This window comes from Pipistrellus hanaki, assembly GCF_964339955.1.
Source record: "Pipistrellus hanaki genome assembly, chromosome: 9".
In the NCBI taxonomy this organism is placed as follows: Eukaryota; Metazoa; Chordata; class Mammalia; order Chiroptera; family Vespertilionidae; genus Pipistrellus; species Pipistrellus hanaki.
The window spans coordinates 51457036-51483560 of NC_140511.1; the positions used below are offsets into that span (position 1 = coordinate 51457036).

The 26525-nt window shown below is 41.5% G+C and overlaps 1 protein-coding gene across 1 annotated transcript in view; it reads left to right on the forward strand.

The window, feature by feature from the left end:
* SPON1 (spondin 1) overlaps nucleotides 1-26525 on the forward strand; it is a 252535-nt gene that overhangs the window by 11518 nt on the left and 214492 nt on the right. Inside the window, exon 2 of the mRNA XM_084893979.1 lies at nucleotides 12139-12245. Coding sequence (XP_084750105.1) covers nucleotides 12139-12245 — 107 coding nt within the window. The remainder of the gene's footprint in view (nucleotides 1-12138; nucleotides 12246-26525) is intronic.

The window sequence follows — 26525 nt, forward strand, 5'->3', positions numbered from 1 at the left end:
ACCTTCCTGGTCAGCCTCCCCAGTTTAGTCATGAATACTGTTTCTATAATCTATGCAGAGTTATTTTCTTTCTTTGCTTCAAGATTAGTCAGAACTCTTTCCACTGAAAGTGACAGGAATAAAGTTAAACTAAAACAAAAAAGAGAGTTTATTGAGTCCCATATTTAGACAGTCCAGGGATGGTTCTGGCTTCACGTATAAATGGATCTAGGACCTCAAATGGTCTCTCTCTCTCTCTCTCTCTCTCTCTCTCTCTCTCTCTCTCTCTCTCTCTCTCTCTCTCTCCTCCCTCCCTCCCTCTCTCCCCCCCTCTCCTTTTCTTTTTTTTCTTTCTTATTTATTTATTTATTTATTTATTTTTACATATTTTATTGATTTTCCCCCCCTCCCTCCCTCCCATACATCCCCTCCCTCCCCAGAGTTTTATGTCCATTGGTTGTACTTATATGCATGTATACAAGTCCTTCAGTTGATCTATTATCTCCCCCAGATCCTCCTCCCTTCCCCGCTGAAATTTGACAATCTGCTTGTTGCTTTACTGTCTCTGCATCTATCTTTTGGTTCATCAGTTTATAATGATCTTTATTATCCACAAATGAGTGAGGTCATGTGGTGTTTCTCTTTCATTGATTGGCTTATTTCACTCAGCATGATGTTCTCCAATTCCATCCAGGTTGCTGCAAATGATGAGAATTCCTTCTTTTTTATGGCAGCATAGTATTCCATTGTGTAGATGTACCATAGTTTTTGGATCCAATCATCTGCTGACGGGCACCTAGGCTGTTTCCAAATTCTGGCTATTGTAGATTGTGCTGCTATGAACATAGGGGTGCATATATCCTTTCTGATTGGTGTTTCTAGTTTCTTGGGATATATTCCTAGGAGTGGGATTACTGGATCAAATGGGAGTTCCATTTTCAGTTTTTTGAGGAAATTCCACACTGTTCTCCACAGTGGTTGCACCAGTCTGCATTCCCACCAGCAATGCACGAGGGTTCCTTTTTCTCCGCAACCTCGCCAACACTTGCCGTTTGTTGACTTGTTGATGTTGGCCATTCTGACAGGTGTGAGATGGTACCGCATTGTTGTTTTGATTTGCATCTCTAGGATAATTAGTGACTTTGAGCATGTTTTCATGTGCCTTTTGGTCTTCCTTCTGTCTTCTTTTGAAAATATTCTATTTAGGTCCATTGCCCATTTCTTAATTGGATCATTCACCTTCCTTTTATTTAGTTGTATCAGCTGTCTGTAGATGTTGGAGATTAAACCTTTATCAGTGGTGTTATTTGCAAATATGTTCTCCCACACCGTGGACTTTCTTGTTGTTTTGTTGATGGTTTCTTTTACTGTAAAAAAGCTTTTTATTTTGATGTAGTCCCATTTGTTTATTTTCTCTTTAGCTTCCATTGCCCTAGGGGCAGTATCAGTGAAGAAGTTCTTTTGGCATACGTCTGAGATTTTGCTGCCTGTGGATGCTTCTAGTATTTTTATGGTTTCCCATCTGATGTTTAAGTCCTGCATCCATTTTGAGTTTATTTTTGTGTATGGTGTAAGTTGGTGATCTAGTTTCATTCTTTTGCATGTGTCTTCCCAATTTTCCCAACACCATTTATTGAAGAAACTGTCTTGACTCCATTGTATATTCGTGCCTCCTTTGTCAAATATTAATTGAGCATAGTGATTTGGGTTGATATCTGGGTTCTCAATTCTATTCCATTGATCTTTATGTCTGTTCTTGTGCCAGTACCAGGCTGTTTTGAGAACAGTGGCTTTGTAATACAGTTTGAAGTCTGGTATTGAGATCCCTCCTACTTTACCCTTCTTTCTCAGGATTGCTGTGGCTATTCGGGGTCTTTTATTGTTCCAAATGAACTTTTGGAGAGTTCTTTCTAGGTCAGTGAAATATGCCGTTGGTATTTTAATGGGGAGTGCATTGAACCTATAGATTGCTTTAGGAAGCATGGACATTTTGATGATGTTGATTCTACCAATCCATGAACATGGTACGTTCTTCCATCTCCTTCCATCTTCCTCTATCTCTTTTTTCAGTGTCGTGTAGTTTTCTGCATATAGGTCCTTTACTTCCTTAGTTAAATTTATTCCTAGGTATCTTAATTTTTTTGGTGCGATGGTAAATGGAATTGCTTTTTTAGTCTCTGTTTCTGTAGTTTCACTGTTGGTGTATAGAAATGCCATGGATTTCTTGGCATTAATTTTGTATCCTGCTACATTGCCAAATTCATTTATTAAGTCAATTAGTTTTTTAATGGAGTCTTTTGGGTTTTTTATGTACAATATCATGTCATCTGCAAATAAGGATAACTTTACTTCTTCTTTTCCAATTTGGATGCCTTTTATTTCCTCCTCTTGTCTAATTGCAATGGCTAGTACTTCCAGTACTATGTCAAACAGGAGTGGCGAGAGTGGGCATCCCTGTCTTGTTCCTGTTCTTAGAGGGAATGGTTTTAGTTTTTGCCCATTGTCTCTCTCCTTTTCTATCCTTCCCTTCCACCTACTCTGTCTTGCTCCTTCCATCCTTTGTTTCTGTCTGGATTCCAAGTGTTACCCTCGTTTTACTTACTAGAGATGAACTCTCCAAATGACATGAAAGATAGCTGCCAATGACCTTCAGTGAAAAACCTTTCAGTTAGTTCGGCAACTAAAAGAAAATCCCTTTTATTTTAACTCCAAAATGAAAAATCCCAGGGAAGGATTCTGATTGATCCAGTTTAGGTCACATACCCAGGGGAATGGAGTATAGACATAGGCTGACTCTGCATCACAGTCAGTTTTGTGATTTTATATTTTAAGAAGTAGAGAGGGGCCATGATAGGTATTCCTAAAGGTCACATGGTCACAGTAGAGGAAGAAGTGTGGATCTAAATAGCACATATTCTGTAATGTTTCCTGCCCTCTTCCATATTCTCAGTTACATTCTCTTGGCTGACCTATACCCAGTTCCCCAGGAGCACCCTTTCCTTTCCTTCCTCTTCCTATCCACATGTTGTTCAGCTCAGGACCCATTCATCTGGCTCCCATGATGAGGTAGCACATGGGAGAATGAATGAACTTATATTGAGCGGTTGTAATGTATTTCATATTCATTATCTTCTTTAATCCTTATGACTTGAGAGAATAATGATCCCTATTTTATACAGGAGATTAACTTTTTTAATATATTTATTTATTTTTAATCCTCACCTGAGGATATATTTTTACTGATATTAGAGTGAGACAAAGAAGGAGAGAGAGCTGAAACCGGTTTGGCTCAGTGGATAGAGCGTCGGCCTGCGGACTGAAAGGTCCCGGGTTCGATTCCGGTCAAGGGCATGTACCTTGGTTGCGGGCACATCCCCAGTGGGGGGGGGAGGTGTAAAAGGCAGCTGATCGATGTTTCTCTCTCATCGATATTTCTAACTCTCTCTCTCTCTCCCTTCCTCTCTGTAAAAAATCAATAAAATATATTTTAAAAAGAAAATAAATTTTAAAAAAAGGAGAGAGAGAGAGACAGAGACAGAGACATTAATGTGAGAGAGAACCATCGTTCAGTTGCCTTCCATGTATGCTTCAACCAGGCATCAAACCTGCAATCTAGATATGTACCCTGACTGGGAATCGAACCCACAACATTTTGGCATATGGGACAACACTCCAACCAATTGAGCTTAATATTAAGCCAGGGTTTAATATATTTTATTAATTTAGCAAACATTAATATATACTAACTATTAAAAATATTAATTTACTAGATGAATGAAAATTTGTAAAAGAGTAGGCCTTCCTTTCTCCAGCTGCCAGCATGGGCTTCCCTCTGGCACCTGGGACCCGGGCTGCTTCACTCTGGCTGCTGCCAGCAGGCACCCGGTATCGGCCTTTGCTCTGCCCTGGCTTCATCCAGATGGATGTCTGGGATGACACCTGGAAGGACATTTGGTTTAATTAGCATTTTACCCTTTTATTATTATAGATTAATTATCATAAAACAACATGACATAAGTACTATTACCACAATTTTATAGGTGATTGGAAGCTGAGCCATTAAGAGGTTATATAACTTGCCTAAGGTTAACACAAAGTGAACAGAGGGGAGTTTGAAGGCAGGTCTGTTAGCTACATCCAATATAAAAAAGACAACCCTTGCAATTTTAAATATGCATGATCTTTAATTTGGAATGTGAGATGTTTCATCTCTGCCAGAGAATTCTGGGAGCATCCACTGTTGCAGATTATCCAGGGGAACAGTATAATCCAAGCCCTCTATACACACTTGCTCACCCTTGGACTTTTAGCTCTATCTTCCCATCTGCCAGTCCATCACCAGCATTTTCTTCTGCCTGATCCTGGAGGAGTGGGATAAATTGTTGTGCTAGTTTCTAAGTGAAGCACGTGAGTTGCAGCTCCCCAGAACTTGGGAAGTTGTGCAGAGGTAGGCAGTGGACCACAGCATCATGTTACAATTTAAGGCAGAAGCTGAGTTCCTTGTAGTTGATGTGTGGGCATTAAGGCTGGTACATCTCAGTAACACATAGCAGGTGGATGGCAGGGACTGGCTGTGTGATAAAGCTGGGATCTCCTTTAGGACCTCCTGGTTGAAATTGGGGCTGAGGGTCTGAAACCCAGAGGCACAGTGGTAAGGGTGATGACAATGGACTAGATCCAATATGGGCAATGGGCATAGCCAATGAATTGGTAACAGCCTATCAAAGTTTATACTGGATGGTTGACACAGCCACATTTGAAGGACCCAGAAAGCTATTTGGGAATTAGGTGGAACTGAATACACATGGCAAAGGTGGGGAAAACTCAATCTTGGTTGGAGATTTGAGGCTAGCCTATAGTGTGAATTATCAGTCCTCATAGCAACAATTCAGAAAGGCCCTGGCCACTGAGCTGGTTTTTAGCGTAGGGCTGTAATCCAATAATCATATAACTTTCAGTTTGATATACCTAAAACACAAATCTGAATATGACATTCCCCAACTATGCACTAAAGACAAATGAACTCTTTGTCATTCATTCATTCAACAAGTATTTATTGAGGATTTTCTTTATGTTAAGAAGTGTGCTAAATGCTAAAGAGACAGTGCAGTTCAAGACAGGCTTGGTTTCTGTTCTTATGGAGTTTACAAATTATTAAGGGAGAGCATTATTTGATAACTCACCAATAATTAAAGTTGGGTGAGATGTATCAAGAAAGGAGAAGGGGTATTGACAGGGATGTGAAAGGCTGAGAGGATCTCATATAGCACTCTGTCTTGGGTGTGGTGAGCTGCAAGAAGACTCAGTTTATTATGACTTAATAATAACAACATAACATAAGTACTATTGTATGTTTCAAATCCCCCCATAACCTGGCCCTGCAAAAGTCATCCTCAACAGTCATCCCCATTGCAATCCTCTCAGTAGTCCTTCATTAGCACCCACTAGAGTCTTTTTTTTTTTTTTTTGAGATTCAATCATTGTCCCTGAGAACCAACTTTTTGAAAATTATTGTTAGTTAATCAGCCTACTGGGCATCATGATCTTCGTCATCATAATCATCATGTTCATCATCTTCTTCATCCCCAACATCACCATCACCACCTCCTCCACCATCATCATCCTTTACAATTCTTGAATGCTTTATACGTTCCAGGCACTGTGATAAATGTTTATTTAATCCTTTCCACACTCCAATGAGAAAGGCAATATCATTAACTCTTTTTAAAAATGAGGAAATGTAGAGGTTAAGTAACTTGCCAGGGGTCACATAATAAGTGATAGCTCTAAGATTCTAATCCAAAATCTTTGTTCTTAACCAATTTCCTACATGTGATCACAGGATGGTTCTTTTTTTTATTTTAATGGACCTTTTTTTAAAAATCATTTGTAAGCATTTTTCTTGAATTTCTTGGGTCTCTTAATAGCCTCTCTTGGGAGGCACTTGGAAGAAGTTATTAGAGAGAAAATTCTATTATTTATTGCCATATTTAATCATTACTGGAACTCAGAATACACTGCATATTTGTTCCTTTCAGGAGAGTCATATAATGGGGTCCTCTGAGAGATAGGGTCTCCTGTTTTCCTTCAAATTATATACTGTGTAATACCATCATCACCTGTGATAATTATGGATTGAAACACCACACTGAGCTCAATCTCTTGTATTCTATAAGGTAGAGTCAAACCTTAGTTTTCTAGCACCTACAGGAATGCAGCATTCTGTGAAGCTGAGTTTATGGTTAGTCCTTTAAGGGTGCTGCATATATATATATATATATCTCGGGTCTAGTAATAATTAATGTCGTTTTTAAACATTCGTTTAGAATCTTGCTTGGCGTTGACTTGTATTGACATAACCTTCAAACACGTGGTATCTACAGAACGTGTGAAGTGCAATTAACAAGTTTTGCTTGAAAAAGTTTGTGTTTGGTTTGGTTTTTGTTGCAAAACTAGGGCTAAGAAGATGGCAGATGAAGAGCATATTCGGCACTGCATGCTTTACGAGTTCCAATTAGTGAGGCTGCAAAAAACATCTGTAGTGCTCTTGGTCAAGATGCAGTTAGCGCCAGAAAATGCCAGCGTTGGTTTGAGAAATTTCGCGAGGGAAATTTTTCGTTAGATGACAAGAGTGGTCGAGGCCGTGTGTCCAATTTTGATCAAGAAGCTCTTCAAGCTCTTTTGGTGCAAAATCCTCAAATTACCCAACAAGAGCTTGCGACAACTTTAAATTGTTCACAAAAAACAATTTCCAATCAATTGCATGCACTTGGCAAAGTCCAAAAGTTTGGAAAATGGGTTCCTCATGAGTTGACCGACAACAACCGTAATCAAAGAGTCACAATTTGCAGTTCGCTCCTCTCTCATCAAAACCCTTTGCCGTTTTTAGAGCAAATTGTTACCGGAGATGAAGAATGGGTGCTGTATGTTAACTTGAAAAGGCGGCCTCAATGGCTGGACAAAACTGAGGCTCCGCAGCCCACGCCAAAACCTGACTTGCATGCGAAAAAAGTGATGTTGTGTGTTTGGTGGAATTTTAAAGGAATTCTTCATTATGAACTTTTACCATCTAACCAAACCATTACAAGTGCAGTGTATAGTGCCCAATTGGAAAGGTTAGCCCAAGCTTTAAGAGAAAAAGAACCCGCGCTGATTAATCGGAAGGGCGTAATTCTTCACCACAATAACACACGACCGCATACTGCAAGAATCACTGCTGAAAAACTGCGCCAGTTGGAATGGGAAGTTCTCCCTCAACCTGCATATTCTCCTGATATTGCCCCTTCCGATTACCATTTGTTTCGTTCTTTGCAAAACTTTCTTCTTGGAAAAAAATTTAATAATGAAGAATGCCTCAAAAATGCATTGACCGAATTTTTTGCATCAAAATCACAAGAATTTTACAACAGAGGGATTAAAATGCTTCCTGAGCATTGGGCACAAGTAGTAGAAAACAATGGCAACTATATTGTTGATTAAATTTTGTTGTATTGTTTAAATAAATTCGATTTAAAAAAGTAATGGAAACGACATTAATTATTATTAGACCTAATATATTAAGATGAACTTTTATCATTCAGAAACACTTAATGAAAATGTAATTTACATACATAAAAGTTCACTAATCATGCCGCTTAATGACTTATGCCATTGAATACACCCAGATTAAAAAAAAAATAGAACAAACCTAGCATTGCAGAAGCATCCCTGTGACCTTTTCAAATCAGTACTCACTCTCCTTCCCCATAAGTGTAACTGCTATCCAGACCTCTACATCATAGATTATTTTGCCTGTTTTTGAACTTTATATAAATACTAGAGACCCGGTGCACAAATTCGTGCACCAGTGGGGTCCCTTGGCCTGGCCTGTGGAATTGGGCCAAAACCAGTTCTTTGACATCCCCCAGGGGTCCTGGATTGCAAGAGGGAACAGGCCAGGCTGAGGGACCCCACCGGTGAACAATCAAGCCTGCAGAGGATGGGAGAGGCTGGCCAGCTGGGGAGGAACTGCTCATGTCCAGGGTGTGTCTGGCCCATCTTGCTCAGTCCCGATTAGCCAGACCCCAGCAGCAAGCTAATCTACAGGTCAGAGCATCTGCTCCCTGGTGGTCAGTGCATATCATAGGGAGTGGTTGAGCAGCCTTAGCATACATTAGCATATTATGCTTTGATTGGTTGAACGGATGACGGGACACCTGGACACTTAGCATATTAGTCTTTTATTATATTGGATATGTAAATGTAATCATATCTTTTATATTCTTTGTCTTCTTTCACTCAAGATTATGTTTGTGAGATTTATCCATGCTGTATGTAGCAGCAATTTGTTCATTTTCATTACTATAAGGCATTCAGTAATGGTTATTCAGTTGTACTGTACCATATATTGAACGTATTTTCTTTCTCCCACTGCTCTGAGGTACATTCTTTATCATAAATCAAGTTTATTTGTGAAACCTTTTCTGGACTCCAAACTGTTCATCTGGCCTGTTGTTTCCCTTGCTTTAGTAAACTGGCTTAATCTCTATAGATGTATACATCAATATCTGGCAATATAAACCCTCCAACTTTTTACCTCTTTTTCAGTTGTCTTAGATATACTTGGCTCTTTGCATTTGCATATACATTTTAGAATTGGCTTCTCAATATCATAAAAACACGGTTGGATTTTAATTAGATTGTATTAAATCTATAAATCAATTTGAGAAAACCTGACATCTTCATAACACTGAGTTTATCAATCCATGAACACAAGTCAATAGGTTTAATTGCACATCAGCTCTGTGTCAATTATGGTGCTGAGTTCAGATGTGGTTCTCATCTTTGAAGGATTTACAAAATAGGTTAAAAACACACACACAAAATATAGTTAATGGGATAATCTCACCACTGATGATAATAATAAGAGCTAATATTTATTAAGTACCTATTTGCCAAACATGATTTTAAGGAATTTACACATATTAATTCATTTATGCTTCACACTGATACTTTGAAGTAAGTGCCATTATTATGCCCATTGTATAGGTATTTTTAATCTTAACAGGATCTAGGAAAAAAGAGCACCCAGGTAGTGATGAGAAAATCAGAGGACACATCACACAAAAGGTGAAAATTTAGCTTATTTTTGAAGTTTGTTAGGAATGGAGTAAGTGGAACATTCCAGGCATATGAGGAGCTTGTGGAGAAAAAAATACTGCAGAGTGAAGTGATAAGGCTTTCCAGGAAACTGCCCGTGAGTGAGTCCTATGACTGGAATAGTGTGTGTGTGTGTGGGGGGGGGGGGGGGGGGGGAACGGATGGGAATGCGGTTGGTGAAGCTGGAGTAGCAGAGACCAAGGGCCTGCTAATCTATGGAGAGTGAGCTTTATGCAGAAGCCAGTGGATGTGAAGCAAGGATTGACTATCTGTCTCAGGTTGGCTTCCCCAAAAGCGTACTGTATTCATTTCCTAGGGCTGCCACACACGATACCACAAACCAGAGGCTTAAAACAACAGAAATGAGTTCTCTCACATTTCCAGAGGCTAAAGCGCTGAAACCAAGGAGTCAGCAGAGTTGGTTCCTTCTTGAGGCTCGGAGGGAGCATTTCCTCCATGGTTCTCCTTGGCTTGTAGATGCATCACTCCAGGCTCTGCTTCTGTTGTCACCTGGCGTTTTTCCATGTGTCTTTAGGCCTCTTCTAAGGACACCAGGCACATTGGATTTAGAGCTAATCCAGTATAAACCAATTACACCTAAAAGATGCTATTTCCAAATAAGGTCACATTTCCAGGCATGAGAGTGGGGGAAGTTGGGGGCGGGGGCCCGGGGGGGGGGGGGGATTGCAACATATATTTTTAGAGAATACAGTTGAATACTTAACAAACCCTCAGGTGGGGATTTGGGTATAGGTGACTTATTAAGGAAGTGCTCCCAGGGAAAACTAATAAGGGAGTGGGGAAGCAAGATGGAGGGGAAGAGTCCCTGACAGGCTGTGACCCCAGGAGAAGTCCTTAAGGAGACTTTCAGTGTGATCCTGGAGGGCCATTTTGAAGTGGCAGGTACCCCTCAGCATTGTCTCTTCTGATGCAGGATGCTAGAACTTTCATATTAGGCAGAGCAGGCTCCAGTGATCTGAGGGTCACAGGTGCTGGCTAATAGAAGCAAAGACACATCAGCATCAAAGGCACTTTGAAATGGTAAAAAGGAGTTTGAGGGGATCTAGGCAGTGCACCTTTATTGTCTGCTCCCCTTCTTCCAGAATTGTGATAGCCTCAGACTGCTTTGGGGCATTCCATCTGTTCCTCAGAGTTCTCAGCTCTTTCTCCTGACATCATAACCACCATCCAGTGGCTGCTTGCCACTGCTGAGCACCACAATGTTCTCATTGTACTTTATAGTGCTCTCCCCGCTCATGCTTGCTTTATTACTTTCTACCTGACTTTTTATAGACATCAGTAGCCAATAAGAATGCTCCTTTACTTTTCCAGGATGAACTGACCAATCACAGCATGAGATTTGCAATCTTTGTGTCTCAAAGTTCTCTGAGATGTCACTATGTTGGTGGCTCATAGATCACGGAATATTATCCAAGATGGTGGTTTTAGTTTTGGGAGTTTTAGGGTTCTTCATTTTCAGGACTGAAACTAGTTTGAGGAACAATAAATGCCCCTCCCCAATAGGGGGTTGCTTATCAGAATTGCATAAACATAATATTTTAAATGAATTGATTATAATTTTTTTATGTCATCAACACTTGTGGCATACCCATACTATGACTATACTCATTATGTGCAACTCTAGGTTGTCTTACTACCTTGGGGGTGTTGTTGACTTCTCTGTGTCTTTGGTTCCTATCTGTAAAGTTGGAAAGCTGGAATGGATGATGCATAAATATTATATTTTAAATGAATTGATCATAATTTTTTTTTATGTCACCAACACTTGTGGGATATCCATACTATGGGTAGCTTGAGGCTCTAATAGTCTGTAATTCCGTGTTTAAAGAGCAGAATCTTAGCACTTTGATCAGGCAGTAAAGTAATTTAAGCCTCTATTTATATAAATTTCAAGAAACTTGAATTGAGTGTCTATTAGATGCCAGGCTCTGTTCTAAGTGCTGGGTATTCAAAGATAATTAAAAATTCAGACCCTCTCCAGCATTAATGGACAGTCCAATGGAGAAGGCAGGTAAAAAGGGAATTTCAATTCAGTACAAAAATTATTGTAAAGATTTTCATCTCAGGAGATTAGGTGTACAAAGGGAGGGCTGACTATCATTGCTGAGAAGGCACTTGAACTGGATTTTAATTAAAACATAGTTTTCTAGGTAAATGTGAAGAGGAAAAGTATAATGTAAATTCATAACCCAAGTTGCTGTCACAAAAACCCATAAATATAAGTTCATTTCCAGTTTATGCAAAATACAATATGGCTGTCTCTGGTCAGTGAGTGATTCTTTGTGGTTATTCAGAATCCCAGGTTCTTTCCATCTTGTGGCTCCTTCTCCTTCTCCTTCTCCTTCTCCTTCTCCTTCTCCTTCTCCTTCTCCTTCTCCTTCTCCTTCTCCTTCTCCTGGGACACCAGTCCTCTGCCAGATCCCCGGCATTTGGCAGGCAGAGACAACAGAGAAGAGTGGAGGATCGAATGGAAAATGTATATGGGCCAGGTTGGAGGTAGCATGCATCATGTCTGCTCATGCTTTCCACCTAATTGCAAGGGAGGCTGACAATGTGGCCTAGCAGAGTGCCTACAGAGAAAGGAAATGTGTTTTAGAGAACATGAGACAGTCTGTGTCAATTTGTGCTGTGAGCAGCTAGATTTCCCTTGGGTCAATCTAATGGAAGTATATCATTAGATAACTGTCAAGATTAGAGTTGTACACCAGGGACTCTCTTTATCAAATCATGGTTACTGGGAGAGAGCTCACCACAGCCTTGGTTGGTTCAACGACTCCTAAAAGAGATAGCAATTCAGGCATTTAGCAAGTTTTGAAATGTAAGAGGGAACTGGGTGGAGAGAGTGAGGTTCACTGTTAACTGGACAAATCTTTCCTACTGTCCACTGCCCCTCTAATCCACAGGTCTGGAATGCGGATGGAGAACTCACATGTATCCATTTCACAAATAGAAGGCAGTTGATTCCTTGTGCTTATAATCTGCTTTCTTCTCTCCCCACAGTGACACTTTCAGCTGCTACTCCCTCCTACTTCAGAGGATTTACACTAATTGCCCTCAAAGAACACAGAGAAGGTGATAAGGAAGAAGACCATGCTGGCACCTTCCAGGTAAGATCCTTTCTGAGTTTACCCATGGTCCTAGTAGATAGAAGCCAAGTGATAGGTGGACAAATTGAGAAGCCTGAGTAAAATGAGGGGTGTAGGAATCTGAGGTGCCTTCTTGTGCAATTCCCTTGACCATTGGCGAGGTGGGCCAGGTCTACTTGAAAGACCCATCATGGAGTAGGCAGCAAATGCCTCAACTCTACCTTACAGGTTTTGCCACTAGGCAGGGCTTTTTCTCTGGGCTCACAGTACCTCTAGGCAGCAGACAGTCAGCTCGGTGAGAGCGCTTGGAACCCGGGCAGGCCCGGCTGTTTTTCCTGCACAGCCATTTCATGATTGACTGGCAATTCTCAAGTGTAAACGGAACAAGAGCTCAGGATGGCCAGACTGGAGGGAGTTCAAAGCACAGGAGAAGGACTATTAAGGGAATGACGGGATTGATTTATGGGGGAAGATTTAAAGAATTAAACATGCTTTGCTTGGCTAAATGAACAGGAGTGAGTTTAAGAGGTGGAAATGGTCTTTAAATGTCAGTCCTCACAAAGCAAGCTCCTCCCGAGAGGCTTCATCTGACTTTGTACAAAAGGGCACAGCACGACGAAAGTGGGTCAGGAGAAGAAAGGGGTTCGCAAAAGCAAGGGCCTTGACAGTGAGTCATATTTCACCGTGGAATATTCTGCTAACGGAAGTGGCAGGAACATCATTCCTTTTCTGAGGCTTCAAAAAAGGCCGGCAAGTTGTCAGAACATGTCCCAGAAGGACTGGGCAATCCTAGGAGGGGTGCTGGCCAAATTTGCGGTAACCATTACTCCTCTCAAATTTCCATTGTTCTGGAATTCATTTCTAACTGGCATTTGCAAACTCAGAAGATTCCTCAGACTCATAGCTGGCCGCTGGGGATGCTGGTACAATACATGGGCTTCACAGAGGACCATCCCCCCATGTATTCCCCCATTTAGAGAGATGTTTTAATCTCTTGTGGCCAGGTTGTAATTTTGAATCCTGTGATTTTAAAAAATGTTAATTTTTTAGGATTCTGGGTTTCTGACCTAGTAGATTTGTTAACTCTATGTTCATTGTAATGCCCTTCTGTATACCTAGATGGCAGGAACTTTCTTGGCATGTATCTGAAAGAGTTACTCCACAATAATACTAACAGTATATATATATATACACTATTTAATAAAAGCCTAATATGTAAATTGACTGAATAGAGGAATGGCTGGTGGAACAACCAGTTGATATGATGTGCACTGATCACCAGGGGTCAGACGCTCAATGCAGGAACTGTTCTCAACCTGTAGGCCCCAGACCAGCCAAGGGGGGCACTAGTGGGCCCCCGCGCCCCCCCCCCCATCACCCCGCTGGTCACCTGCAGAGGGAGGCTACCAGTGGCAGCAGGGGACTGGATTGGCAAGTGGGCACTGCCAGGCTGGCCAAGGCACATGCCAGCAGAGGGAGGGGGCCCAATTAGCCCACCAGTCACCCCACAGATTGGCCCTAATCTCAGGCCAGGCCCAGGGACCCTACTTGTGCATGAATTTCATGCACTGGGATTTTAATATATATATAGATTCGTTCAATAGGCCTTCCTTCCCCTCGCTGCCAGCACTGATTTTCCTCCATTGCCTAGGACCGCAGGCCGCAGTGGAGCCAAGTCTTCAGCCTTCAGGCTTGGCTCCAGCTGCAGCAGAACCTTCAGTCTTCAGTCTTCGCTCAGGCAGAGCCTTCATTTTTCGCTCCAGGCCTGAATATGCAAATTAACATGTCATTTTGTTGGGTTAATTTGCATACTCACTCCTGGTTGGCGGGTGGGCATCACAGAGGTTTGGTCAATTTGCATCTTTCTCTTTTATTAGTGTAGATATGTACTTGGGTACTTACCATAATCCAAGTACTAGGTTAAGTGTTTTATCTTATCTTGGTTTATCTTAATTTAATTAGCTTGCCTTATCTTAGTTTTATTCCTAGTTTATAGATGAGGAAATTGAAATTAGAGAGATTAAATCATTTGCCTCAATGGCTACCTTGTTTCCCTGAAAATAAAGCATCCTCTGAAAATAAGACCTAGTTACAGGTTTCCTTCTGAGTGAAATATAAGACATCCCCAAAAAATAAAGCCCCCCTAGGCTAAACATGAGAGATTTGGTCCACTGATTCTGAAAGAAATGGAGTCACAAGAAATTCACCAGGAAATTCAGGAATTGGATTGTTATGATGATGTTCCAGAAGATGATGACATGATTGTCATTGAATAAATGAGTAAATTCTTGATACCATAGGATTCACAGTTTGTCTGGTTTGTGTTGACAACTACCGTACTACCATACCATATACAGGTAATAAATTTCCTTTATTTTCATTTAATAATAAATGTGTATTGTATTCTTCTTTATGAAAAAATAAGACATCCCCTGAAAATAAGACCTAGCGCATCTTTGGGAGCAAAAATTAATATAAGACACTGTCTTATTTTCTGGGAAACGGGGTAGTAAAAAGTAAGACTAGATTACTCTATCAGGTGTCTGATTTCAGAAACTAAATAATTTCCTTAGTGTATTTTTAAAATATATTTTTTACTGATTTCAGAGAGGAAGGGAAAGGGAAAAAAGATACAGAAATATCAATGATGAGAAAGAATCATTGATCAGCTGCCCCCTGCATGCCCCACACTGGGGATCAAGCCTGCAACCTGGGCATGTACCCTGACTGGAACTGAACTGTGACCTCCTGGTTCATAGGCTGATGCTCAACCACTGAGCCATGCTGGCCAGGCATAGATTATTGAATAAATTCCTGGCACAGGTGTGCTGAGACAGTGTGTCAGTTAAGTTTTCCATTACAGGAAAAGGAAAGCTTGGGCATGCATTCAGCCCATAATGCATTCAAATATATTTCCCTTGTTCTTGTTGTGCTAATTTACCTGGAGGTGGATGATTTATCAGATTCAGGCAGCTGCGAGATCTGGGTACCTGAGTGTTGTGAGTGGTAAAGTTCTAAGAAAAGAAAAGGTGGGGGGTGGAAGGAGGCATGTGATCTCAATCTTCATGCAAACAAATTCTATCTGCTTTAAAATAATGCTCAAAGTTATATACCCAAAAAGGTTGGAAGCGGGGCTCAAACAGGTATTTGTACACCCGTGCTCATTGCAGCATTATTCACAATAGCCAAATGTCCATTAATGGATGAATGGACAAACAAAATGTGGTATATACATGTAGTGGAATGTCATTTATTCCTAAAAAAGAAGAAAATTCTGACACACGCTGTAACATGGGTGCACCTTGAAGACATTGTGTTAAGTGAAAGAAGCTAGCCACAAAAAGACAAAAATGTATAATTTATATAAGGTACCTAGAATCGTCAATTCATAGAGACAAGAAAGTAGAATGGTGATTGCCAGGATATGTGGAAGAGGGGGAAATAGGTATTTACTGATGAACGGGTATGGATTTTCAATTTGAGAAGATGAAAAAAAGTTCTGGAGATAAATGGTGGTATGGTTGCCCAACAATATGACTGTGCTTCATGCCACTGAAATATACACTTAAAATGGTAAGTTTTATGTTATGTGTATTCTACCACAATTTAAAAAACAATTCCTGAGCCTGGCCAGTGTTGTTCAGTGATTGAGTGTCAATCCATGAACCAAGAAGTCCTCAGTTTGATTCCAGATGGGGGCACATGACTGGTTGTGGGCTCAATCCCCAGTAGGGAATATGCAGGAGGCAACTGATCAATGTGTCTCTCTCATCGATGTTTCTGTCTCTCTTTCCCACTTCCTACCCCTCTCTCTGAAGTTAATAAGAACATATTTAAAAAATAATAATGTCTGAGTTAGGCCAGATGGGGACATGATTCAGAATTAAGGCCTGTGGAAACATGGCTTTTCATTTTTTTAAAAAGTATATATTTTGTTGATTTTTTACAGAGAGGAAGGGAGAGGGATAGAGACTTAGAAATGTCAATGAGAGAGAAACATCAATAAGCTGCCTCCTGCACACCCCTGGGGATGTACCCAAACCAAGGTACATGCCCTTGATTGTAATCGAACCTGGGACCTTTCAGTCAGCAGGCTGATGCTCTACCCACTGAGCCAAACCGATCAGGGTGGCTTTTCTTTCTTTAAGGCTGTTTTATTTTAATTAAATAGATATTTCTCTTCAACTCACTGTTGTTTCTGCTCAGTTAAATCTTGGTCCTTAAAACTGACTGGTGAATATAGGACCCTGCTCACAGTGGGCAGTGAGTAAATGTTTGGTGATTGACTAAACGAACAGATTTTTTTTTTTTTCTACTGGAGTCCATAATTCAGTCCTACTTGTAATTGTTCCAGAACTCCTATCTCTTTATGCACACCTTCTTTTTCCTCCTCTTGGGATTTCTGGCATCCTTCCTTATCTTATTTCAGTGGTTTTCAGAGTAGTTTCTGGACTAGCAGCAGCAGCAGCATCTGAGAAATTGTTAGAAATACCGAATCTCAAACTCCACCCAGGCTACTGAATCAGAAGTTCTGAGGGTAGGGCCCCCGCAGCCTGTGTTTTAACCAGCCCTTAGGGGGAAACCAATGCGGTAAAGTGTGAGAACCAGTGTTGAAAAGAGACACAGATCCAGCCCATCCAACATGAACTCCTCCATCATCACATCCACATATCTGTCTGCTCCTATCTCTCCTCTCATTGTCTCCACTAGCCCTAAAGAGATCAAAGTGGGAAACAACTATGAAAAATGTCCAGCATACAATAATAATGCTTGTGTGCCAGATGTGGGTCTCAGTGTTTTACATTTATTAATTGATTTAATTCTCAGAGCCACACTAGGAGAGAAGCATTATTGTCCTGCTTTTCACAAATGAGGGAATTGTGGCCCAGAGGAATTAAGACCAATTCAGCTCAAAGTGACAAGGCTAGGGTTCTAACCTAGTTAGTCCAGGTCCCTGTTTCCAACCACAGTGTACACAGCCTTTCAATGTGCACTTGTTGGGTGAAAAAACAAGGGTTTGCTATGACTTTTTAAGGAGGTAGTTTCTGTGCTAAGGGCTTTATATATATTTTCCTACTTAATTCTTTCAGTAATGTGAGGCTAGTATTGTTATCCCCATTTTCCAGATGATGAAACCGAGTTTCTAAGGGGAGAAGGGAGCAACCACCGTGCCAGTGATTTTCTCTCACTTCACCACCCCACTCCTGCCCTACCCTGTGTATTGAACGCAGACTCCACTTGGGTTCCCATCATCTCAGACAATTAGAGAGTGAGACATCATAGCTCATGCCTCCGTCCTACCACTCCTGCTCCAGACATGCTGGTCTCTGTGGTTGGCCCTCCCACTCTAGCATACAAATGTCTTCTCTCTGTGCCACAGCTGTCATCTGAAGTCATTCATTTATTCATCAGCATTGATTGTCTCCTACATGCCTGGCCCTGAGGTTGGCACTGAGGATATGATGCTGAGAAAAACATAGTTGTCCTCAAGGAGCATACAGTGTCCTCCTTGTCACTGGACCTGAAATGACCACTGTGACCAACAGGTATGGTAGAAAGACAGCAAGTCATCCGTTGGGTCATGAGTAGATAATCAGAAACGACAAATGCCATTATAGTTTAACAAATATATACATTAGCAAATATTTAGATACACTTCTTTGTTAACATCCTAAATCTGACAGCTTTGAAGACTTAACATCAACGACAAAATTCTAATACTCTCAATGTAGTTAAAGCTTACATTCTTAATCCTACAAGTGACTCTGAGAATGGGTGATTTGACTTCTAAATGAGTAAGCCCTTACACAGAGAATCCAGATTCACCCAGTACGGAGATACAAAAGTGAACCTTAATGCCCTTTACACTCAGTGGGGGACTGGAGCTGCTGGGCACCGGAAGGTAATGGTTACAGCTCTCACCACTAGGCAGAGGGCCCACAAGAAGAGGTGGGGCTGCCTTCTCCGCTTAGCGCACAGGGCACAGCTTGCCAGCGTTGGCACCGGCTAGAGGATCTGTCTCTGGCTGCCAGACGGGAGAGACATAGGAATCTCTCTTTGATGAGCTGGTTGGGTATACTCATGGTTAATTAAAAGTGACAAGGAATGCAAGGCTGGGCTGCCTGTACAAAAGTAACCCGCCCATCCTTTAATATTGTATTGCTGGAAGGGAATTGCTCCATGGAATGCTCTCAGCCCACCAACTGCTTGGCTCACTGTCCTGTGTCCTTCAGGTCTCTGCTCAGATGTCCCTTTTCCAGCGAGGCCATCCTGAGCACCCAATTTGAAATATCATCCCTCCTCCATTCCACCCCTGAGCTACATTCCTATCCTTCTTCCCCACTTAATTTTTTCCCATTGCCTTTATTGTCATCTGACATGCTATCTATTCTACGGGTTGACTTGAGTATTTCCTGCCCCCTTCCCCTACATTATAAGCTCCACGAAGCAGGGATTTTTATCTGTCCTGCTTGCTGCTCAAACTGTGCCTTGCACAGAATAGACACTCAAATATTTATGGACAGAATTTTAAGCTGCTATTATATAGTACTATTGCTTTATTCAGACTTAATTGAAGTTCTATATGCATCAACTAGTTGAGGTTTCAGACTGCCAATCAAAGGAAGAAAGACTCATTATAAAGGGCTGTTAGCCTGAGAAGATCCCTTATCAATACCATACAAACAAGTATTTTTAATAGCTAATTATTTCATATTCTTAATCACCTCTTTCTGAATTACAATATATTCATTATCTCTTCATTAACAATAAACACTTATTAGAATTTAATGGATTCTGAGCCATGTGATTAGCTTAAAAGAGTTTTTGACACACTTTTCAAAAACTAAAATGCTATTGTTGCAAGCCTGTTCTTAAGAATTCTTAGTTTATAAGAAACTGTTCTTGTTACAATCACCTAAGCTTAATCATACACCTTATAAGATATTAGTATTTTGTATCTGCCTTTCACTATTATAGATAGTGGAGTAAAAATAATTCTTGCATAAAACCTTTTTTCTTTCATTGGTATTATTTGCTAGAATACATTCCCAGAAGTGTAATTAAAAATGAAAAGGATCTGGACATTATTGTGCTGTTGATGAGTATTATAAAGATGATTTCTACACCCTATCCCTCCAAACAACTTGAATAGGAGCCTTCCATTATGGTAGCCACACCCTACCTTATGTAAAGGAGAACATATATTTCCATGTCAGGACTGGGTATCACAGGATTTGGACAGGTGAATTTGATGGACCAAATCTAGGAAGATGAAAGCCAATGGGGGAGCCAAGAAAGTCACCTACCTAAATCCAAACTTCAGACAGGATGATCAGGATGGCCTCTCTGGGAAGTGATAAATAATACAAGAAGAGAGATTAAGATTTGTGACCAAATATTAAACTAACAATACCAGATTTTTAAGTTGACTGAATGCATCATCCATGAGACAGGACCACGGAAACTGATGAGGTCTTAGGATGCACCATAGGAACATGGATATAGGAGTCAGATTGTTTTATGAGATTCTTTAAAAAAAATGTTTTTATTGCTTCAGGGAGAGGGAAGGAGAGAGACAGAGAGATAGAAACATCAATAATGAGAATCATTGATCAGCTGCCTCCTGCATGCCCCCTACTGGGGATGGAGCTCAGGAATGTGCCTGGACCAGGAATCAATTCATGGGTCGACACTCAACCACTGAGCAACACTGGCCGGGCACTTTATGGGATTGTTAATCCAGCCTGAGAGAGCCCACAATATTCTTTTTTCTTCCCCTATAGAATACAGCTTTTTACTAAACAAATATTGCAGTAAAAAGTATGGAGTTGTTTTCTTTTTTCTTTTATTCATTCATTTGTTCATTCAATATTTTCACAGCATTTATATAACCCTGTACTTTTCCTTCAGAGTAGATATTACAATTTATAATTGTATCTATGTTTATAGGATTGTTTGTTAAGTATTACTCTGCCTCACCACACTGTAGGGCAAAGCCAAATCTATCTTGTTCTCAAGTGTATTTCTTACAACTAAAACTATATATGGCTTATGGTGGACACTCAATAAATATTTGCCTAAATGAATTAATGAAAGCACTAATGACCAGCTTCATGAAAGGCAATGTACTAGGCTCTGAACATGCATAATTAAGGCATGGTCCCTGGTATTTGAAGGTCATGATCTACAACAGAACTTCTCAACCCTGGTATGCTACATACACTGGTGGATTACAAATGGGTTATAGGGTAGCCTAGATATTTATTTCCTTTAATATTGGGGTGGTCTCATCTATTTTCTTTTGGGAAATCCTATCACTTCCTACATGTGACATAGAGTAAAGAGACTGGTATGCAAGAACTATATTGCAGCATTCTAAGTGCTAAAATTGTTGCAAGTGTGCAAGTAAGAAAATCTGAAGGAAGCGTGGAGTGCGTGCTAATTTGGAAGGATACAAAGGACACTCATTGAGATGATAACTTTGGGTGGTTGAAGTTTGCAAGTGGACAAGGGATAAAGATGAAGAGTAATGACCACTCCACTCTTTCCTCTATTTTAAATATATATATATTTTATTGGTTTTTTACAGAGAGGAAGGGAGAGAGAGAGAGAGAGAGAAAGAGAGAGAGAGAGTCAGAAACATCAATGGGAGAGAGTCATCAATCAGCTGCCTCTTGCACACCCCCTACTGGGGATATGCCCGCAACCAAGGTACATGCCCTTGACTGGAATCGAACCCGGGACCTTTCAGTCCCCAAGCCGACGCTCTATCCATTGAGCCAAACCAGTTTCAGCCTCTATTTTAAAGCTTGCCCTGCCCTGACCAAGTGGCTCAATTGATTGGAGTGTCATCTTGTGCACCAAAAGGTTGCAGATTTGATTCCCAGTCAGGGCCCATACCTGGGTTGTGGGTTCAATCCCCAGTAAGGGCATGTATAGGAGGCAACCAATCAATGTATCTCTCTCACATTGATGTTTCTCTCTCTTTTTCTCTCTCCCCCCCTACTCCTCACCCTCATGCATGTACACACATGTGAGGAAAAGTTGCTTTACATGGAAAAACACATGCAGGTTATGATTATTACAATAGCTTAATCAACTCAAGAGAATGTCACAATGCAACTGTAACCCTACTTTTGCCCACCCCTGTAGTATTATACATTAGCTCCTCTATTTCTAGAGGTGGCCAGTTGGAATCGACAGCCTCAATGGTGGGCACACAGGTTATTATGACAGGAGAAAATATCCTTATTTTCAGGCTGATCGTCATCTTCAAACGGGACCATGTATCTCATTACTCTTCCAGTTCTAGCTTAGCTTTTCTATTCAAAAGGGATGTAGATTTTGGAATCAGCAAACCTGGGCTCAAATTCAGCCTCAGCCAGCTAGATGATGAAGTGGCTTAATTTTGAGTCTCAGATTAGATAATTTATGTAAAATGCCCAACACGGTGCCTGGACATGATGGACTGTCAGTCAATGCCTCTTCCTTCTGAGCCAGCCGGCCAGCGTGCCCTTCCCATGCCTCTGTGTCCTCCCGCTCACACATTGCATCCCTCGGTGGACAGGGGCAGCTTTCTCAGCTTAGGTATAACTGACCAGCTGCCTGGAGGACTCTCTCAGGGGAGAGGAAATGCAGGCTTATCTCTTCACTGTGACATGATTGGGAGAGCTATAAAGTAAAATAAAACATTTCAGTGCTGCTGAGTACATGATACCCAGTATATAAAAACAAAACACCGTTCAATGTGGGTGCTACCTGTTTGGCTGGACTCAATTACTGGCTTTGTGACCTATTCCCACACAGCAGCTTCATGGAAAATGGAGTTTAAATGATGTCTTGGCAAAGGCTTCAAACCTGGGAATAAGCAGGTGGAGGAAACCACAACTGCCACCTCCAGGTACTAACAAGTCCACTTGCTTCATTTGCTTTAATTCTCTCCCTCGTGGCTGTAAGTTCCAGGGGAACAGGGACTGTCTGCTTCTTTCACTACATCCAATGCTGGGTGCAGTGCCTGACACACAATACTGGTAGATGCTTAGTATTTGCCAAGCCAATCAATCAATCTCCCATCCGTTTCAGACCCATCTCCTGGGGTAGGCACTATTATTATCCCCACTTTACAGGCCAGGTAACACAGAACAAATTACAAATGTGACTAATGGCTTTGGCCGGTGTGGCTCAGTTGGTTGTATGTTATTCCATGCACCAAAAGGTTGTGGTATGATTCCCAGTCAGGGCACATGCCTGGTTGTGGGCTCGATCCACCATTGGGGGTATGCAGGAGGCAGCCAGTTTCACTCTCACACCCATATTTCTCTCTCTCTCTCTCTCTCTCTCTCTCTCTCTCTCTCTCTCTCTCTCTCTCTCTCTCTCTCTCTCTCTTTTTCTCTCCCCTTCTTCTCTCTCTAAATATCAATAAAAAATCTGCACCATCTTCTCTATTGAGCATCTTCTGTAGCTTCAGGGGCAAGCATGTAGGAGAGACAGACAGACGTCAACTTCTTAGTGCCCTGAAATCCTTTCTGAGTCATTACCAGGATCACACCAGATTTGTCTTCCCACAGATCCTTCATCCTCCAGGTCTCAGCCCCTTACATGCCATCTCCTCTGGGCTTCCTGAGACTCATGTCTTCCTTTCATTCGATTCAGAATCAGAGCCCCTGGCTCCATCTCTGAGCTCTAGAACACAGACACATCCCTTTGCCCTAGTTTTTCACTTACTGTGTGACCCTGATGTGTTAAATCCCTATCACCCTACAAGATTCTGCTAAGAGGCAGAAATCTGGGCCACAGACGTCTCTGTATTCCCATAGTCTCATCAGGGCTTGGCACACTGGCCAGCTGATAAATATTTTCCAAATTGATGGATGACTGTTGCTGGAATTTCTGGCCCTACCCACTTACTTGTTCACTGGCATTATTTGACCTCACACTTTCTTGCATGGGAACTAACATTGTTTCCACATCTACTTTTCTAAAGGTCTGGGAATCATTTTCAAATACATGATAGAATTGCTTAGCAGACAATCTATAATTTTTACTGCCCCAAAGAACTACCACATATGTATTAAGTAGCTTAGAAATGCCAATAAGTCAGTGTGTGGCCTTGCAATCCTTCATCTTTAAAATGAATATAGTGAGCCTCCATTCCACATCTAGCTATTTTATGAAATAGATCTTAATTCTACTTTTACACTGAAGCCACCATGTTTGCTTTTGAAAATGGAGTTAAATCCAAAGAGTAAGTGGATCATAGTTTACTTATACAAGCCTATTGTATTATAAGATATTTAGGCAAATTTTTAAATATTATAAAAAATTTAGCAAAGTACATTTTTTATAAAGAGAACTTTTTATCCACTTATGTATTGATTCAACAAATATTTATTAAACCTACTATGTACAAGACATGTTCTAGACTGAGAATATAGCTGTGACAAGACAAAAATCACTGCCCTATGGATATTATATTTCTATATTTTTATGATATAGAGACTTAGATTTCTGGATCAAATAGTTTTTAGGCCCTTATTATGTCACTAGAAGTCCCTCAGCCTGGCCTGCCCCCTCTCACAGTCCGGGATCCCTCAGGGGCAGGAGGTGACCTGGCAATCAGGAGAAGGTGATGCCCCATCACAACTCTGCTACTGCCACTGCTGGCAGCACAAGCCTCAGCAGGCCCTGGTTACCTGAGCCTCAGGTGGCGCTGTGCAGCTGGGCAGCTGCCATCCAAGGCTTGCCTACACCTTGGGCTGGCCTTGGGTAGCTGGGAGACTAGGGGGACTGAGAGGACTGGGGGACTCCGGAGGCAGGTGCATAGAGCGGCCAGACCCATGTGGGAGTGGGCCTGGCCATGCTGCGTGCCTGCCACCCTGGTGGGGCTGATGGGACTGGGTGCCATTATGTTTGTTGAAGGTAATCAGTTTACTATTAATTTAGAAGGAGACAAAATTCCTTAAAAAGCTTAAAGGTCTGGCCCCCACTTATCTCTCTTCTCATATCATCACCCCCTTGCTTCCTGGGCTGTCTACACACTGGTCTTCTGTGAACAGTCCAAGTTCCCCTCTGCCCCAGGGCCTTTGTAAATCAATGGTTTTTCATTGTTTGGAACATTCAGCCCATCTTTTCCTATCTAACATTAACTCGGTCTTCAGATCTTAGCATCTTTGTTGCAAGAGGTTTCCTTGAAAAAGCTTTCATTATTTGCTCTTATATGCTCTCATTGCACACATATATTTCCTCTGTTGAAAATTCCCCAGCTATAATTGTGTTCTCACTTGATGACTGTTTGATAAAGGCCATCTTCCCCACCAGATGGAAATGGGAGCCATTATATTCCTAAGTGCTTAGCATGTTGTCTGACAGAGATGCTTAATAAATAAGTATTGCAAGAATAAAGGGATAATGGAATAATACTGGGGCTTAGATCAGAGACAGGAAGAAGAGTTTGGTGTAAAACTCAGGTTTGAAATGTTAGAAAGCCCAGCAGATTATCTAGTTGGAAATTTATATCGGGAGCTCAAGACAGAGTTCAGACTGGTAATTCAGACTGATGGTTGGTGAAACCATGGTAGACAGGAAACATTGGTGATACAAGAGGATTAACATCTGGAGATGAGAGGGGGATGGATTAAGAGCAGACCTGGAGCTCATTTTAGAAAGGAAGAAACACATATGGATAGAGGTAAGGGTGGAGATGGACAAGAAGAAAGAGTTTGAGGGGCATCTGAAGCAAAAGGTGAGACCACATGAAGAGGAAAGAGGGACTGGGGAGGAGAGGGACGGTTTAGACTTAAAGGGGGAAAAAGGCTCCAATTGACATAGGCCAAGCAGGTAACCTATGTGAGCAAAATGTGTGTGTGTGTGTGTGTGTGTGTGTGTGTGTACATGAACACGCATGTGGGGAAAGATGATCACACTGTTCTCAACGTGAACCTGTTTCTCAATAGATTGTTGTGCATATGTTCACGGCTACCCAAACTCCCTGAGGCAGGTAAGTCAGGTGTGAAGATTTTTCTCTTCTAGATGCAGTATTAAGTTGGATTCATGTCCTTTGCCTATGCTCTTTCCTCTAAACCACACTGTCTCACCTTGCTCTAGCCTACCTGTCTGGGTTTGAGAATTTGTTTCTGTCATCTTTCAGAATTTCAGTCGATTGCAAATGCAACTGACCTCCAGCCAGAGAAATAGAACATCCTTTCTAAATGGCATTTTAATAGGATCTCAACCTTAAGAAATCCTGATGTTCCTTGTAACAAACCATTTTCTTTCTCTAATTGGGAGCCCTTAAGAATGAATTACATTCTCTAATTCGTATGGGTGATTAGGACACACCAGGACCAATATTATGCATAGATTCAGGGCAGCTGAATGTGAGGAGCACATGCAGCCCCAGGGGCAGATCTCCTTTGTAAGGATTTCAATTCAACTACCTTTCTTAAAGCCCATCTTCTAGGTCAGGGGTTGGCAAATTAGCACCAACGAGCCAAATCTGGCCCATCACCTGTTTTGGTATGACTTAAGAGCTAAGAATGGTTTTTACATTTTTTAATGTTTTAGAAAAAGAGTTTTCAGGACATGAAAATTACATAAAATTCAAATTTAAATGCCCATCAATACAGTTTCATTGAAATATCAAATATAAAAATAAAGACACTCTAAAGGAAGAGCACTTAACTCAATTGAGGCTCTGAGGTGTGAGGCAGCAATATAATGCCTGGAAAGTGTACAGCAGAGACTGGCCAGTAAACAGTAGATGAATGTAGGATGGTGCGGTATCCCCAACTGCCTTAGTGGTTGAGAATCAGGTCATGGAGGCCTAATAGGCCACAGGTTGGACCGTCTTCCCTTCTTTACCTTAAGCCAGATTTGACTTTGAGTCAAATTCTCGACTTACTGAATCAGGCTCAGGACTTGCTGGACAGTCATCCAGAGGCCCAACACTCAGTGCTCCCAACTCCTGTACCTGATCACATGTTGCTGCAGAGCCTCCTCATGCCAACCAAGATTGCAGTCCGGAAGACCCAGCCTGCTGACAGGCACCTTCAACTCCAACACCCACCCTGGCATTTCACCCTGGGCCACCGGACCCAGGTGAGGAGATTGATGCCATGCCACAGCAATGTTTCCTGCGACCTCACATGGGGGTCAGCTCGTGACCCTGGTGAGATACATCTGGGGACCAGGCTGACACCTGCTCCCCCACAGAGCAACTTAGCAGTGCCAAGCATTGTCTCACTGTGGAGATGTGCAGGCCACATTTATCCTGTGTGCCAGGGAAAGGGGCTTTTTCCATAA